Source organism: Cynara cardunculus, unplaced genomic scaffold (assembly GCF_001531365.2).
Source record: "Cynara cardunculus var. scolymus isolate 2C unplaced genomic scaffold, CcrdV1 Un_Scaffold_2467, whole genome shotgun sequence".
Lineage (NCBI taxonomy): Eukaryota > Viridiplantae > Streptophyta > Magnoliopsida > Asterales > Asteraceae > Cynara > Cynara cardunculus.
Genome location: NW_020201104.1, coordinates 31,299 through 50,475, shown reverse-complemented (window position 1 = coordinate 50,475; position 19,177 = coordinate 31,299). Strand labels below are relative to the sequence as shown.

General features: G+C 37.1%; 1 protein-coding gene across 1 annotated transcript; it reads right to left on the bottom strand.

The window, feature by feature from the left end:
• Window positions 1-3,481: 3,481 nt before the first annotated feature.
• LOC112503055 lies at window positions 3,482-4,045 on the bottom strand. Its single transcript, XM_025107123.1, has one exon. The coding sequence runs from the start codon at window positions 4,043-4,045 to the stop codon at window positions 3,482-3,484; it is 564 nt and encodes a 187-aa protein (XP_024962891.1).
• Window positions 4,046-19,177: the final 15,132 nt, after the last annotated feature.

The following is a 19,177-nucleotide window of genomic DNA, read 5'->3' as shown; positions in this document are numbered from 1 at the left end:
GTGCCTAACGAATGCATAAACGGTTACTATTTATAAAGCACACAAACCATAATATAACTATTCTAATAAATTTACTTAGGTCTTAATGTACTTGATACGAATTGAAACTCAAACATAAAAAGTTAACCTTATTCTCTTTCGATCYAACCGTTTCCGACCCTCTTATTTCTAAGCATTTTTATCTTACTTAGAGACCAATCTAGATTATATTGTCTAAACGAAAGTTGTAGATTGGTATCATACGAGTCTAATGCTTTTGAAATCATCTCATTTGGATCATCCATCTATTTTATATGAATTTCACAAAGCTGTAAATTAATCCCGGATACAGTATAAATAGCCTCAAAAACACACTGTTTTGAGCTACTTAGAATCATAACTGGAATTTTGACCCTTAATGAAAGTTGTAGTATGCAGTATGATCTTCCTGACTACAAAATACGAGCTTAATCTGACTTACGGTTTGTGAGTTATACACTGTTAAAGTACGGAAGTTACATTATCGGTAAAATTCGATTCCGTAATTCCCGACTAACTTTTATGATCCAACTTTCATGATTTGCTATATTTACATGCTATAAACGTACTTCAACATACTAAACAGTAAAACAAGTCCAATGGTCGTTAACCTAAGCTTAATCATGCATTTTTACTCCTTCCGACATTTAACCGAACAATTGGTGTACGGTTAAACATTTACCCATAATCTAATCATATTGAAACTATAATATACCCTTTTTATTACTAGATCAATATAACCAGTACTAGCATCCTAAACATCAAATATATCATAATTTTGACAATATCAATCTGTAAACATAGATATAAACACAATTTATAAATCGGTCTTAATAACCCTAACATAAACACCATAATAAAATTGAATGAAATTTATACCTTTAAGAAGGGTTCGGAGAGTGGATTCCGAATATATAATTGTTATCTCGATTCCATTAATAACTTGACGTGAAATTTATAAAGAAGACAAAAGATTTTTAGAGAGAGAATTGAGACGAGATAAAAAAAAAGGAGAATGAGACGGTGGTGTATCACCGCCTCATCTCATGCATATATATATATTTATATTTTTTTTATATTTAAATTATATATATTTATGTATATATATATAGTTTAACTATTTGGCGATTTTGACCCTTCAAGTCTAGATTCTCAACCTTATGATAATATAGGTATAAACTCTAATTTTAACACAAAACTAGTTTAGGGTACAAGTTGGTTAAGCATAGGGTACAAATATATTATGCATAATTCTACCAAAAATTCTCTTAACCCAATTTGTACAAGTTAACGAAACACGGATATTATAAATCAAAACAAAATTAAGAGTTTAATCCTGTTGGATATTGATCGACTAATCAATTGATGTGATTAGCAAGCTCTTATACCAATTGTTGGACTCAGATACTCTAAATTTGCGTAAATATAGTTTGCTTAAAATAATACTTAAGAACAACAGGTATTTCTGATGATTAAACTAGATATTCAAAGACAAACATAAAGCAGTAAAAACAACTCTTTGAATAACCAAATGCTTTTATTTATAATGGATGAACAATTGAAGAACAAATATAATCTCACAAGAGTTTGCGTATAGTTTAAGTCGGCTCCTTCAGGTATTTTTGAACCTGAGGCGGAGGCCTCCTTTATACACTTGTGTCTAACTAACTATGCTATAAATTAGGCGTGAAACTCTAAGCTAACTAGTCTGCATTCTTATCTTTGACTTCCTTGAATAGTGGAGCAGACTTGGTCAAGCCGCCTTTAAGTTGTTAGACGCTTGCGAGAATGTTTGAGCTAACGTGCGCTTTTCGTGAAGAAGGTAGACAAATGCTCTGTATTAACATACAGAAGCTCTGTATGTACTATGTAGAGGCTCCGCATATGTAGAAGCTCTGCATGTACTATGCAGAGGCTCTGGGTCTTGGAGTTGTTTCTTGGAGTCAAGCGCTTATGCTTTTTAGCGCACAAGACTTGAACGATCACAGAGATAGAGTGCGGGATCTGTATAGCGGAACCTTTACTCTGAGTAAGAGCTCTGGTCCTTGATCCTCTGCATGAGAGCTCTTAGCCAGACAACTTCTTTAGACAAAGTCCTATTGACTAGAGCAAGACACTTCTTACTTACACTTTTACAGGTTTGGGGTCTAACAGCTGCAGGTGCATTTGTCAACCCAAATGGCATTACTAGGAATTCATAATGCCCATACCTAGTCCTAAAAGGTGTTTTAGGCACATCCTCCTCCCGGACCTTCAGCTGATGATAACCTGATCGTAGGTCGATCTTTGAGAAATAACTGGCACCCTGAAGTTGATCGAAAAGATCATCAATCCTTGGAAGTGGGTACCTATTATTTATGGTTACATTGTTAAGGTCGCGGTAGTCGATGCACATCCGCATTGTGCCATCCTTCTTCTTAACGAATAATATCGGCGCTCCCCAGGGCGAGGTGCTAGGGCGTATAAAACCCTTGTCTAACAACTCCTGCAACTATGTCATCAGCTCTTTCATTTCTGACGGTGCAAGACAATAGGGTGTTCGAGCTACAGGTGCAGCTCCTGGTACAGTATCAATCTGAAACTCTACCTGTCTCTCGGGTGGTAGACTTGTCAGGTCATCCGGAAAGACTTCAGGAAACTCCCTCACAACAACAATGTCTTTTATACTCTTTTTCTCTTTCCTAGCATCTATCACATATGCCAAATAACTTTGACATCCCTTTCTTACACACCGCCTCGCTTTAACTAGGGTGATCATGCCAGATTTCCTATTTCTTCTATCTCCATAAATTACTATGGTTCCATTATCGGGTAATTCAATCTGAATTATCTTTTTGTTATACATAATTCTTGCTTGGTTTTCAGCTAACCAGTCCATTCCAATTATTATATCAAATTCCCCGAGAGTCATATGGAGTAGTTTTAATGGAATCGAACAACCATCTATCTAAATATTGCAGTCATCATACTCCTCTCTAATTATCACCCTATTATCATCAGCAGTTTCTATCTCTAAGGATGAACTTAAAGGCTTCGGTACTCTATGCAAATAATCACAGAAAGTTGTAGACACAAAAGAACGGTTTGCTCCAGAATCAAAGAGCACTCTAGCACGTACAAAGTTGACCAGAAAGGTACCTGTCACCACGTCTTGTGTCTTCTCGGCCTCTGTTGATGTCATGTGGAAAACTCTTCCTTTTGACTTAGTTACTTCAGGTCGCCTTTCCTCCCTTTTTCCATTTCGACTTCCACCTTGACCTGTAGTATGCTCATTCTTCTGCTGAGGGCAATTTGCTTGTATATGGTTGGGTGACTTACAAATGTAGCATAGTCGCTCCCTTCGCTCAACTTTGCAATCCTGAGACAGATGTCCTGGCTTCCCACATCAGTAACACATCCTCGGCTTAACCATGCATTCTCCTTTATGCACATGGTTGCATTTAGGGCATGGTTTTGCAGCTTGCTATTGGCATGTCTTCTTTTCCGAACCCAGAAACTTTGGCTTCCTGGTTTCATTGCTCGGACCTTCCCATTTTTTTATTTGGCCACGCTCAGCATCTTGACGATTCATCTCTTTCTCTCGAATGTCTACAGCGTTTACTGCCTCCTGAAATGTGGTTGGACTCATAGTGAGAACAAATTCCAGAATGGATGCTTTCAGTCCCCAGATGTACCGCTCTACCCGTCTTTCCTCAGTCGAAACATAGTGCTCGGCAAACCTCGCTTTTTCTGTAAAATTTGTTGTATACTCCCGGACTGTCATGATTCCTTGTTCCAACCTCAAAAATTCCTCTTCCAGTTCCTTTATCACAGTTCGAGGATAAAACTTCTCATTAAATAATACCTTAAACTCACCCCATGTCATTCTTACCAAAGCCTCTTCGCCCCTTAAGTTCATAATTATTTCCCACCAGAAAAGGGCTTCTGATTTTAGCATGGATGTCGCATATGTCACCTTATCTTCCTCCGCACACTTACTGATTTTGAAAATCACTTCTGTCTCTTTTATCCACCTCATAGCTGCCATTGGGTTAGGGTCACCTTGAAAGGGTTGGGGCTTACATGTTGTCCCACTCTGATTAATCTTCAATATAAATCTTCATAGATTCATGGCAGATCTGATTTATCATTCAAGAACATTAAGGAGATGAAGAGAGGAAAAGTCAAACTAGTCAAACCTTCATACATATATTGATTTTAACAAATGAGCTCCTACAAGAATTACAAGACTTCACCCTATTTATAGGGTCAAACTATTAGGCAAATGTCAAAGTCAAACTATCTAATAAAAGTCAAACACTGTGACTTTTATACAATTATAGACAAAATAAACTTTCAAGACGAATACAATTTTACACTAACTTTCAGTCCTAACATTCTCCCCATTTGTAATCTGACTTGAAAGAAGTTTCGTGCTTTTGAGTCTTGTTTGAACTTTGAAGCTTTAAGCCCGCTATGTCTTCTTCGAAAACCAACTTCAACTCAAAATCTTCAGATAATCAATTGTTGAGAAAGATCTTCTAACATTCTCCCCCTCGAATGTAGAACCACGATGATCTTCTCTTTTGACAATGTAGAACATTAATCTTCAGAAACAATGTACAAAATGTGATCTTCAAAGGATCTTCAGACAGCAAATCACTAACTATCTCGTTGATAAGAAACTCCGTTGGTAAACTTTTGAAATGATGATCTTCTCATTCAAAAACTCTCAGACGTTGTGACATCGGTATAATCTTTTGTAATCATCTCCAGTCGCACTTCTTTTGAGTCTTTTGCCAGATTTGAAGTTACTCCCCCTTGATCTTTACATCAGATTCCCTTTAAAATGTTCGAAATTGGACATTTCATTCATTATTACATACTCCCCCTTGTGATGAAATGAGAATCATTCCATCATACACAAGATGAATGAAATCATCCTCGTAAGCCGTCAATTCAAGAAATTGTAAGTAGATCTATTCAAATCCACTTGTTTAATCTTTTCAGATTAAGGGAATTGGAAGGTAACAGCCAATTTCAATATATGAAATTGTTTTCAATCTAACAAAAAGATTGGTCTGTGAGTATAACAGATATACTCAGTACAACAGATGTATTGTATATATGAGACTTTTTGATGCTCATCTCACCAGGTCTTCCATTCAATCTTTGATAGCTTAAAAATAGCATATCTATGAATGTTTTGGCAAATTAACATATAAAATGCAATTTGTGTAGTGTAGAAGGATAAAGCAATGTATGCTTCTGTTTAGGCTCAAAAAGATAAACTGTGCGAACTACACAAATTTATCAGACTCAATTAGTGGTAAAAAAGACTTGAAGGGGGGACATATATCCTTCTAATTCAATATCAACTTTCTCCGAATGAGAAATTGATAGTTGATGAGTTGTGTCCCCCAAGTGTTATTGAAACACTTATCTGTTGAGAGATAAATTAGTAGCTGGTGGGGTTGTGACAAGAATTGGCTTGGGCTTTACCTTTTTCAATATTAGTCTCCAAAGAATCGAGAACTAATAGATTATGTGGTATGCCCGGAATTTACAAGTTTGGAACAGGATTTTTATATTCTTTTAATCCTGACACAACTCTCGTCAATTCTTTTAGCTCACGACAACTACCCTTCTCAGTTTCATTTTAGTCTCAGCACACAAACCCTTTTTGATTTAAATCTCACTCAGATATGGTTGTCCTCATGGGTAGGTTTGTCGGTTCTGACATTCCATTGAGGTATTTCTGATAAGCACTCAGTCCCTCCTAAAAATTTATAATTATGCACATTTGATCACAAGAGTTGATCAAAAATAATATTGCATATAAAGCACAAAGATCAGATAAAATTGATCAAAAAATTTGGCTATAAGCACAATCAATAAGTAATGATGCGACAACGAACAGATTATTCAGTGTATGAGAGAAATGAATGAAGATCTGTAAGAACAAGTTTACAGATTCTGATATTCAAAAAAATTATTGAATGTATATCAATCAATGTAAAAAAATATCAGAAAACAAAATTTGAATACAAACGAGCGTATTATCACCGAAAATGATTTTCATTTTAAGAGACGTGATAATAACAATTTAAAGAATAGCTGAAACAGATATTGGAGTTATGTACGATGAGAAATTACACAAGTAAAATCTCAGGAAATACTGGTTCAGAGAATGTACTCGTTTCCAAAAACTTATTCACTTCCAAAAAAAACATTTATTTAAAACTTCTAGAGACTCCCCCTAGAAAGTTGATTTCAGAAATGTTTCAGTTAAGCTCAAAAATTAAAAAGGAAACATTTTAAGTACGGGTTCTAAACTGAGTGTTTAGAAACCACTATTTCAAATAAATCACAACTCCCCCTGCATTGGTGTATCATTGAAATGATATTCTGATCAGCACAATCTTGACACACCTGCAAAATCAGATCAAATAGATTTTGGTACCCAAACGAACTTGGGTCCTATTTTGTTAGTATCTGATTGGGGTATGTTATAACTTCCAAACTATTTATTCTTATAATATGTAATCTTTTTAGCACTGTGAACAGGATGATCAGGAATAAAATATGATCCATACCAGTAATTGTAATCATACATGTTCTTACCTTTCGAACTGTTCTGATATCTGTTGTCTGTACTCCATCTGTTATATATCTTCTTGTTCACAAAATCTGTTGATTTACATGTGGAGCACATGATCCTTTTCTTGCTAAGATTTATCAAGTAAGAATTGGATCTCACAAAACAAGGAAGATTATTAGTAGCAATAAGAGTACGATTTAAAACAGATTCAGATTTACTAACCCAAATACTTTTTATTTTAGAAGAATAATTGGGTGATCCAATGACGTACCCGTGATAATACTGATTAGAAGAACGAGAATAGTTCTTAGAAACAGTAGATTTAGGATTACTTGAATAACTGTTCGATTTGGACCAGTCATAAAAGTTGGTTTTACACTGAGAAGGAGAACCAGTTGAGCTTTAAGCACACGAAAAGTCTTTGACTTTTTTGTAAAAGTTGGTCTCTTTCAGCAGTAACTAAACAAATTTAATTTTAAGTTTAGTTCTCATCTTCATCTCAGTTTCAAGGTCTGTCTTTAGATCAGACAATTTGCTTGTAGTGTCCAGGAGTTTACCTTCTAACTCCTTCTGAAGCATTTCAAACTTTCTCTTWTGATTTATTAACTCTCGTTTCTCTTCATCTGAGCTACTCTTTTCATTCTCCAAAGCGATATCAAGCCACTTTTTCTTATTTGCAAGCTCTTTAGCAATTGATGTATACTTCTTTGAAGTATTTCTTTTCTCAAGGGCAAATTGTTTTTTCTCTTCATCTAAAGCCTTCTGCTTTAGATCAATACTTTCAGATAATATCTGTAATTGACTCTGACAGTCTTCGGATATGTCTTTCTTTTCTTTATCATTCTTGGCTCGTTCCAAGATGATCAGCTGCTCAAAATCCGAGATTTGCTTTAAAAGCATTTTTGCATTTAGCTCTAGAGAGCTTATCCTTTTCTCGTAAGATACACGTTCAGTTCCAAATTTTCTTTCTAGTTCAATCACTCTCTTCTTCTCTTTCTCAAGTTTCTTCCTCTCAACATTCATATCMTTTTCYGMTTCTAAAACCTTTTCTTTCTCTTTTTCCAATAACTTCCTTTCATTAATAACTTTCTTTTCAGCTTCATAAAGTTTCTCTATAAGCTATTCAGTCTCTTTAGTTTTCTTTTCTGGAAAATTCCTTACAACATTCAGTTCAGACTCTGCTTTATGAAGTTTATTGACTAAATCTTGTTTTATCTTGTTTGAACTTCTAATTTCATCATCTAACTCACTCCTTTCAGAATCCAAAATTTTCTCAAGTTTATTAATCTTATAATTCAAATCATTCTCAACTCTTTACAATGCTGCTTTATGATCTTTTTGCAGATTTTCAATAAACTTTACATTAGCATGATTCTCAGAAAATATATTTATGTATTTTTCTTTATAGTTAACAATGCTCTTTTTCAGTTTAGCAATTTGAGCTCTCATCTCTTCATTCTCCTTCTCTAGGATATTTGCCATAAAAAATTGATCAATTACAGGATCTAATGCGATGAAATCAGCTAAAAGAAATCAAATACAGTTAAGCTCAAAAAAATCAGAAAAACACAAAAACTGATGAGAATTTAGAAAAACGACGAAAAACTGTATAAAATCAGTAAAAACAATCAAAATTGTTGAAAACAGTTAAAAACTATTAAAAACAGTCAAGAACAGTTAAAACTGATAAGAAACAGTTTATACGACGTAAAACAGTTCAAAATTTCTCAACACTCAAAACAGAGAAACAAAGATTCAAAAAATGAAAATCTAAACAAAATTAAAAAAAACAAGCCCAAATCTTTCCAAACTGAAAATGGATGATCCTTGAAGCCTGTGTAAACCCTTGACTGAGAAAACTGCTGATAAGATGAAGCTTGGATTGAATATTGATGGCCTTGTGATCAATTTAATGCCTAAACGAATGAACAGTCTCTTCTGACAAAGCTCCTGCTAGACAACCATTGATCAAATACTCACTGTTGCTGTCAATCCTTAGACAACTCTGGTATTGTTGTGCCAGAAGTCAGTCTGTCAGCAAGTAGAATCTGACAGTGAAATCAATCTTGAACACAATGAATTGCTTATGGATGCTGTTACAGATCTACTTGGTACTTCTACAAAGGGTCTAGGTTCCCACTTTGCGCTTATCTTTGCAACTTTATTTGATCTGTTACCCAAAAACAGTTAATATGAAGCACAATATAGGTTTCGATCAAGTTCTGCAATTAAGACTATTGAACCCAGTTGAGCTGATAAACCATCAGTATGCCTAAATCAATTGAGATGAACGACACAGAATGAACTATTGAAGAAGATGACAGGCAGCTGTGTTTGAATTAAAAAAAACAATACAACAACAGTGAATGTTTGTCTTGAAGCTAAATGTTCATGAGAAGGTACAGGTATGTATCAAATCCCTAAACCAAGGTAGAAGAATGGGACTGATGTGTGAGATAAAGATGAAACAGCAAGTAACACTGCAACATCTATCTTGAGCAATTAAGACCAAAAATTAACACAATGATATGCTAACAACAGCTTTGTGATCTTATAAACTCAACTACGATTCAATCCACTACCATTCATCTGCTGAGACCCAATAGCAAACCTTGTTATCCTTCTTGACAACACCAATATTCACAGAATAGATACTGTGATTGTTAGTTCAGAACATTGGTCATGGATCTCACGCTATTACAAATTGTTGGACATGACTTGCTTCTCAAAGTCTGTATGTAATGAAGTCGACAGTGAGCTTTTTCTTTTTAAGTTTTCTCGAACAAAAAGAAATTTGCAGCACAGCATTCCCAGAAGCTCCTTTCAAGGCAAAGTCATCACAAGTGAGTTTGATTTGATTTATCCGATTTTTCTTCTCCAACAATAGAGTTCTCAGAAATAACATTCTCAACACAGTTGCTGAATTTCATTGTTCCTTCACCTTAAAACAGTCGACCCTTGACCAGTGAAACTATTCATAACTTCAAAATCAAAACAGCAGCAGCTCAGGCTCTCTAACCCAGTCCTAGAAATCTGTTCAAGGCAGCCGATTTAATGAAATTGAATGAAATTGAATAAGGACATAGTGAAATCGGACAAGGGGATGAATGAATTAAGACCAAACTCGATCAAATCTTATACTATGAAAGAAAAACTCCGATCAAGCCCCAAATGATTTACTCTTTAAATCACTTATGAAGTGTGCGATAAACACAAAATTGCTTACACTGTTATGAAGAAGTTCGCTCAACACACTGTAAATCGCTCACTTTGCTGATTAAATTGTTCAATTGATGACCGTATACGGTCAATCCAAACTTACATCATGTCCGAATTCGAACAATCTGAGTTACCTTTGTGTCCGAATTGGATGAACCTTATCTCCCCTACTGTCCGAATTCGATCAACCTGCTGATAATCTGATCAAGACTTCTGTGATTTAAACCCTTGTCCGCTCAGGTTGTGATCGATTTAATCTTTTGTCCGCTCAGGTTATGATCGATCTAGACTTGGAGAAGATAAATCTGATTGTTTATGTGTGATTACCTGTGCGATGAATATGAATAAGATGGCTAGGCTAGGCTAAAATAAACCGTATGGGCCTGAAAGATTATGTGCCTTGACAGATTTACTACCAAAAACACAAAAACAAACCAAAAATTTTAAAAAAAATGGATCAAAACACCGGTATTTAAAAAAAATCAAGAGCACGAAAATTTTAAAATTCATAAAATTCACCAAAAACTTGAAATCAGGTGATCAAAATGCAAATCTTTGTGTAAAACAAAGATTCACAACAAGATTACGCACAAAATGATCCCAAAATTAACACAAAAACATAAAATTTTAAAGAAATTTCGGATCAAACTCAAGAAAAAAATAAGAACGATATGAAAAAAAAAATTCCAGAAAATAAACTTCGAAAAAAAAATCTTCAAAATCTCTGATTTCTTCTTTGTGATTTCTTTGCAATTCCCGCTCTGATACCAATTGTTGTCCCACTATGATCAATCTTCAATATAAATCTTCATAGATTCATGGCAGATCTGATTTATCATTCAAGAACATTAAGGAGATGAAGAGAGGAAAAGTCAAACTTGTCAAACCTTCATACGTATATTGATTTTAACAAATGAGCTCCTACAAGAATTACAAGACTTCACCCTATTTATAGGGTCAAACTATTAGACAAATGTCAAAGTCAAACTATCTAATAAAAGTCAAACACGGTGACTTTTATACAATTATAGACAAAATAAACTTTCAAGACGAATAAAATTTTACACTAACTTTCAGTCCTAACATTACATGCTAGAAAGGTCTTATAATTACAACCTTGTTGTCCCATGCCCGTGTTGACAGGACTATTTGGTCCTGACCTCTCATGTCGGTCTTCTCTGTTGTTTGAATCGCTAATATCTCCTCTTCTATTGCTTATCACCCTATCCTTCTGATTTCTCAGCTCTGCCTCTCGCACTTGAGCTATAACTGCAGGTAAGGCAGCTTGCAAGGCTCTTGTCACCTCTTGAGCGATGATGTCCACAGGGGTAGCGGCGGTTGCCCGGATTCGTCCTCGCCCCTTGCCTCGACATCTTCCAGATGCAGAGCTTTCTTGCACAGAGGGCTCAGGTTCATTTTGTGTCGCTTGAGTCCTACCTCGCCCCCTTCCTCTTCCTCGACCTCGTCCCCGCGTGCTAGCGGTCCTTGCAGCCGCAGCCGATGCTGGTCTGGTCTCTTGTACAATAGGGGTAGGTCCTATAGGTGGTGGGTTTACTGCATCGGGTGTAACCGATGCTGTCCTTCCTGACCGTCGCGACATTATTGTTGTGTGCGTTAAAACATTTACATTTATAAGCATATTTATTCATAACCTAGTCATCCAACATTCACTCAATAAGATTAAACTCTAAAATAATATATTGCTTGCAAAAGATAAGTCAATACATAAGTCTTGCTTACTACGCCAGACTAGCTATTACATAAAACCAAAATAAAACAAAATAAACCAAGCTCAAGGCCGGTTAATATCCAAAAATATCCTAACCAAAACAAAAGTACTTAACGCAAGATGTTTTTTTCTCACCCTCTCACTCAAGGCATGTCCGTGGGGTAATTAATGATCTTCACAAATTCCTCATAAGTGTTATCTGGACGATATTTCCAGATAAATCCCAAGCTCGGGCCATGATGGTATTGGTGTGCCCAGCTAGAAAAAGACTCCTTGGTCAAGCTTACATATTCCAAGGCCACTCCATGGTAATAGCGAGTGTTAGACCCCTTAAGCATGATATATGAAGTAATGAAGACAAACATGAGATGAAGAACCAGAAGGCCGATGGAAGACTTCATGGAAAAATGACTAAGTCTGAAGAACATCCATAGGGTCGATGAACTGACCAGAGATGCGATGGAAAGTGCATCTCCATAACCCCTATGGATACCAACACTTGGAGTTTCCTTCAGCAGTTCAACCAGAGGCAAGCAATGAAGATATAAAGATAAGGTTGAACTCATATCCCATGGAAGACAGCTGGAGATAACAATTCAACAGCTAGATTCTACAAAGTTTATCTTGTTTTAATGTTTATCCTTATTATAGATAAGCTTTATCTGTTAGTAGAAGATTAGCTAAATAGTCTCACTAGATAGTTATCTTCTTATTAGCTTACTAGTATAAATAGGTGGTTAGGCCTATTGTAATTTTTGACGCTTTACGTTTTTGCATAATTATTGAATAAAGTGAAATATTTGGCACTCAAGATTATTCTTTGAATGTTCATACATTGTTCTTGAGTGTTCATCATTTTATTCATCTAAACACCATAATTTGGTTATTCTTAACTTAATTATTAGTGTTATTGAGATATATGGGATCAACAATTGGTATCAGAGCCAATTGATTGTTTTTCCAATCAAACGATCATAAAAAAAAATCTCTCAATTCACGTTTTTCACAAAAATATCTTCTCTAAAACGTAAACTTTCTCTCTTCTAAAAATCTTAATGGCCAACTGGAACTCCGCCTACAGTGTTGGTTCCCTCACCAAACCTCCAAGTCTTCAAAGAGAAGAGTACCCACAATGGAGAATACGAATGGTGAATTTTCTAGAAGGGATGGACAGAAACCTTCTGCGATCTGTCATGGAGGGTCCCTATGTTCCACAGACTCTTGTTCCAAGAGTCCCAAGAACAAATATCACAGTTGAAATTCCCGCCTACTACATGCCCAAGGATGAGAAGAATTGGGATGAAGACAACATAGAGCGGGTTGAGACCGACAAAAAGGTCAAAAGACTGATAATTATGGCCATACCCAATGAAATCTTCCAATCCCTTGATGCATGTTCCACTGCCAAGGAACTATGGGATGAGCTGGCAAGCCAATTGGAAGAAGGGGCAAAAAAAAAGGAGAATCGTAGAGTCCAATGTCTCAACTAACACACCAACTTCAAGGCTCTTCCTGATGAATCGATTCAGAAGACATACGATCGTTTCAACATATTGATTAATCAATGTCGTCGAAATGATATCTCCAGAACAAAGAAAGAAAACAATGTTTTATTCCTTAAAAGTCTCGGCGATGAATGGACACAGCTGTCAATGTCCCTTCAAGCAAATCAGGACTTAGAGGGCTGGTCACTCCATGACGTATACGGAACGCTTGCTGCACAAAAGAACGACATCATGAAGAAAAAGGTGTCCATTGGTGGACCTCTGGCTCTAGCAGCTGAATAAAAGGAAGTTTCAAGGACCCCCACTAGAGACCACAAGAAGAAAGGAAATAAAGCACTGGTGATAGAATCAGAATCTGAAGATGAAATATCTGAATCAGTTGATGATATCAAAGCCTTTGCCAAATCTCTGGCCTTGATTACAAAGCAGTTCCAGAAAAAGTTCATCAAGAAACTCTATGAACGGAGAGAGTTCAAGAGGGAAAGGTACCAGCCCTCCTATGAAAGGAAGCCATCTAAATTTCATCAGAGGGAAGACAGAAGAGATAAAAGAGAAGAGAGAGAAGAAAGAAGAGAAGATAGAAGAGAGGAGAAGAAAGAGGACAAAACGGAAGGAAAAATGACCTCCGCTGCTTCAGGTGCGAAAAAATCGGTCATTTTTTCAAAGAATGCAGACGACGATTGGTAAAGGATGCTGACTATTACAAGAATAAATACAAGTACAATCCTAGAGAGCGAAGCCTGATGGCTGAGAAAGAAAATTGGGTGTCCGATTCTTCATCCGATGAAGAAGACAAAGCACTCATCTGTCTGATGGCCACGTCCAATGCAGAATCTGCCTCTGACACTGATGATCAGGTATGTGAGTCTACATCTAATAAAACCAAGTCGTCTCCATCTGAGCTAGAGTTAATGGTAATAAAGCTTTCAGAGGACTTTTTAAAATTAAAAGAAAAATTAAGCTTTGAAAAATCTGGAAGACTTAAAGCAAAAAAAGAAGTTAGTTTCTACAAAAGAGAAACAGATCTTCTAACCGAAAAAAAAGTTGATCTGATGAAAGAAAAGACTCGCATCGCCGCTCTTAAAAAATCAGAGGAAGAAAAACTTCTGGAAATAAACAAGCGAGTAACCAACGACTTAGAAAAGAAAACTAAGGCATTAAAAGAATCTGAGGCAGAGAGACTTAACTCAGTAGCTCTCAAAGATTTCTTTCAAAAAGAAAGGGAGATTTTTCACCAGAAGCTTCAAACCAATGAACTTCTGATGAAGAAATATAAAGATGCCCAAGATGTGTATGAAAAGTTAAACGGTCAAACGGACATTCAAGGGATTGGATTCAATGAATTGGACTCCTTCATCGAATCAAAGAAATCCACCCTTGAATCCACTTTTAAACTTGGATGCATTCAAAAACCCGACTTTATCCCGAAACCAAAAGCAAATTTTAAAATAGTTAAAGTCGATGGAAAAACTGTCGTTTTAAGAGAGGATTTTGAAAATGTAATGTACGAGAGCAGTACATATAAGAATTCTGATGAAAGGAATGACACCTCCAAATCAGAGACCGATGGAAACCCTATGGTCGAACCAGAATCTCTGGTTGTCAATTCCACTTCATCAGCAAGTACTGTTGATGAAAAGGAAAATCCTAATGAGGAACCATCAGCTGATGAATCGATGAACCATCCAAGTAAAACTGAAAGTTCATCTCAGTTAAAATCGATGGAACCTCAAGCAGATCACTCTGAAGCATCAACCTCTGAACCCACACCTCCCACAAACATCCATGCTAATTTTGATTTCGAGAAATCAGCGAGAGACTTTCTAGATTATGAATGTGAAGAAGAGATAGTGTGTGAATCACCAAAGATCATTGAGAATAAGAAGCCTCAAAACTTCAAACCCCCAATGAAATCTGGTATTTCTCCATCGATGAAATCTTCGAACAAAGGAAAATGAAAACTGAGAAATATAAAATCTGCCAACGATAACTCAAAAGGCCCTAGTATATCTTCTAAGTTCATTAAGTTTACTCGTGAGCAAAAACAGAAGTGGCTWGCCTCTGAGAAATCTAACCACCACTTTTCCTCTCATTCAGCTGAAGAAAAGCAGTCATTCCTCGGGAGAAAAGAAGTAAGGACAAAGACCCCTTCAAATAAAAAATTTGAACTAGATAGGAAGTTTGTAAAAACAACCGATGCTAGGACAGGATTTACATCCCCTGCATTTACTTCTTCATTTTCATCGAATAAAAAGAACGCTAGACATTCATGTCCAAAGTATAATGATTGTAAATGTTTAGCTCTTTTACAAAACCTGATGAATCACATGTTGACACATCACTACATATTCTCCCAACACGTCTATCGCTATAAAGTTAAAACCAATAAAAACGTGAAAAAGCCCAAGTCTGAGGGCAAGGGAAATGCTAACAAACCCAAGCCTGCAAAAGCTAAGGGTGATGAAAAGATAGTGGTATCTCCTACTAACAAACGTGGACCCATCAAGAAATGGGTACCTAAAACCCCTTAATTTGTCTTGCAGGACCAGCATGTGCAACCATGGTACATGGATTCAGGTTGTTCCAGGCACATGACTGGTGACAAAAGTCAGCTGACCTCCTTCATCAAAAAATCTGGAGGCTCTGTCACTTTTGGAGACAATAGAAAGGGAACCACAAAGGGATACGGAACTCTCATCAAAGGCAACATCTCCATTAGCAAAGTGGCTTATGTTGAAGGTTTGAAGCACAACTTACTAAGCATAAGCCAGTTTTGCGACAAGGGTGGTCTTGAAGTCAGGTTCCGCAAAGGTTTCTGTATCATAGAAACAAAGCCCGGTCAAACCATTATCAAGGCCAAGAGAGAAGGGAATCTCTATCTTCTAGATTTTCAATCCTTTGAGGGACAAGACACCCTTTGCCTTGTATCCCATAAGAGCGATGAAAATTAGCTATGGCACCAGAAGTTCTCACACCTGAATTTTGATGTCTTAAGAAAACTAGCCAAACAAAAGCTGGTCAAGGGGATTCCTGATCTCAACTTTGAAAAAGATCATCTATGCTCAGCCTGTGAAATGGGAAAGCTAAAACGGGCCTCTCACCAAACAAAATCAGAAACCTTCTGCACCAAGCCCTTGGATATGATCCATATTGATCTCTATGGGCCTATATCTACACAAAGCCTCTCTGGAAAGAAGTACATATTGGTACTTGTTGATGAATACTCCAGATACACCTGGGTTGAGTTTGTGAAGAAGAAATCAGATGTTCCTGACCTACTCATTGGGGTGATGAAAAGAATCCAAGTCCTTCCACAACTAAAACTCATTAAAGTTAGAAGCGACAATGGAACTAAATTAAAAAATGCCAGAATCGATGAATACCTCATCAATGAAGGCATCACACAAAACTTTTCAGCAGCCAGAACCCCACAACAGAATGGAGTGGTAGAACGAAGGAACAGAACCCTTGTGGACAGCAAGGACCATGCTTGCTTCATCGGAGTTACCCATTACCTTCTGGGCTGAAGCAATTTCTACTGCATGCTTCACCCAGAATCGATCCATCATCAACAAGAGGCACCAGAAGACATCCTATGAGCTCATTAATCAGAGAAGACCAAATGTCAAGTATTTCCATGTCTTTTGGTGCAAATGCTTTGTACTCGATGATAGAGAATATCTTGGCAAGTTCGACAAGAAAGCTGATGAAGGAATCTTTCTTGGATACTCTCAAACCGCAAAAGCCTACAGAGTCTACATCAAAAGGACAAAAATTGTCATTGAAAGAATCAATGTGTCCTTTGCTGACGCCACACCAATGACTTCTGGACACAACAGTTCAGGACTCGGACTTCAAGGAAGAGCATCTGATTCATGACTTGGCAAACCCAATGAATCAGAGTTAGCTCAATTATTTGAAGACATCTTCGAAGAAGAAGTAATCTCTGTACATGCACCTACTGCAAAATCCACTTCCAGAATCGATGAAGAACATGAAGTCTCCAATGCTAAAGGTACAACTCTTACTGAAACACATGTTACTTCACCTTCTACTTCTTCTGTGTCTTCAGATCAAGAACAAGAACCAGAGTCTAACTCTGGAGATGATCTCTTCGAGGGGGAGCAAGCAGTTCCATCAGTCAATGAAGAACTGCATCATGTTGCTCCAGAACCCCAATCAAGCACCAAGTGGACGAAAGACCACCCACATCACCAAATCATTGGTGATCCAACATCTGGTGTAATGACGAGATCAGCAACAGCCAATGAATGCCTCTTCGCCAACTTTCTTAGCATGATAGAACCAAAGAAAATTTCTGAAGCCCTACAAGATCCAAACTGGATAGACGCAATGCAAAAAGAATTACTCCAGTTTGAGAGAAACAAGGTATGGTCCCTTATGCCTCTACCGAAAGGGAAGACGGCCATAGAAACCAAATGGGTCTTCCAAAAGAAGAAGGACGAAGATGGCATAGTAATAAGGAACAACGCCAGACTTGTTGCCAAGGGCTACTACCAAGAAGAAGGGATTGACTACGATGAGACATTTGCTCCCTTTGCAAGACTTGAAGCCATCAGGATATTCCTAGCCTATGCAGCTCACAAAGGCTTTAAGGTCTATCAGATGGATGTCAAGTCTGCCTTCCTCAATAGAAAACTTCAAGAAGAAGTTTATGTGCAGCAGCCCCCTGGGTTTGAAGATCCAAAACATCCAGAGTATGTCTATTTTCTGGACAAAGCCCTCTATGGGCTAAAGCAAGCACCCAGGGCCTGGTATGAAACTCTATCCACCTTTCTCATCAACAATGGCTTCGAAAAAGGTACAATCGATACAACCCTCTTTCTCAAGAAGCATAAAGGTGACATACTACTATATGTGGACGACATCATATTTGGCTCTACAAATGCAAAACATTACGAAAAATTCTTAGAGCTGATGAAAAGCAAATTTGAGATGAGCATGATGGGAGAACTTAGTTTCTTCCTTGGTCTTCAAATAAAACAAACTTCAGAAGGGATTTTAATCAATCAATCCAAGTATTTGACTGACCTTCTAAAGAAATACTCTCTCTCAAATTCATCATCGATGAGAACTCCTATGGCTACAGGAGCCAAATTATTTGCTATCAGGCAAATCTGTGGATGTCACAACCTACAGAGGCATGATTGGATCACTCTTGTATCTGACTGCAAGTAGACCAGATATCATGTTTGCTACATGTCTTTGTGCAAGGTATCAATCCAATCCTAAAGAATCTCATCTCTCTACATTCAAGAGGATCTTTAGATACCTTAAGGGAACCCCTTCATTGGGTCTCTGGTATCCTAAGAACTCTGGCTTTGATCTAATAGCCTATACAGATACATATCATCCAGGGTGCAAGCTTGATAGAAAGAGTACGTTTGGAAGTTATCAACTCTTGGGGGACAAGCTGGTAAGTTGGACATCCAGAAAACAGAATTGTGTCTCAACCTCTACAATAGAAGCAGAATATGTTGTTGCTGCTAGTTGTTGTTCACAAGTTCTCTGGATGAAGACTCAGCTTAAGGACTATGGCTTTCAATATGAAAAGATACCAATCCTCTGTGGCTCCAAGAGTACAATAGTCATCTCTGCAAATCATGTGCAGCATTCCAAGACCAAGCACATCGATGTAAGGTACCACTTTCTGAAAGACAATGTTGAAAAAGGTAATATATAGATGTACTTTATTCCTACTGAGATTCAACTTGCTGACATTTTCACAAAAGCTCTTGATGAGAAAAGATTTTTGTTCCTAGTCAGCAAGATGGGTATGCTGAATCTCACCACTTAGAGGCAATCATTAGTTTGAAACCAGAGATCTTCAATATCTCATGGTTATGCCTATAAGTGATATATAAAATATTAGCCATAAACTACAAGTATCCTAAACAAGAGCCTCTGATTATACAGACCAGAGCCTTTGGCCATTTAGAATCACTTAGATTAATTTTTGGCAAAAATTTTCATCGCCTTTGGAACCAGAGACCTCTTGTCCAAAGCAAATACTTGGTATTTTCTCACCAAGTATTCCCCTCCAAACCAGAGCCTCTGGTTCTATAGACCAGAGCCTCTGGATTCCAATTCTTTGAGACCAGAGCC

Coding starts and splice junctions, on each gene's coding strand:
- LOC112503055 (XM_025107123.1), bottom strand. CDS start 4,045: ATGGCAGCTATGAGGTGGATAAAAGAGACAGAAGTGATTTTCAAAATC.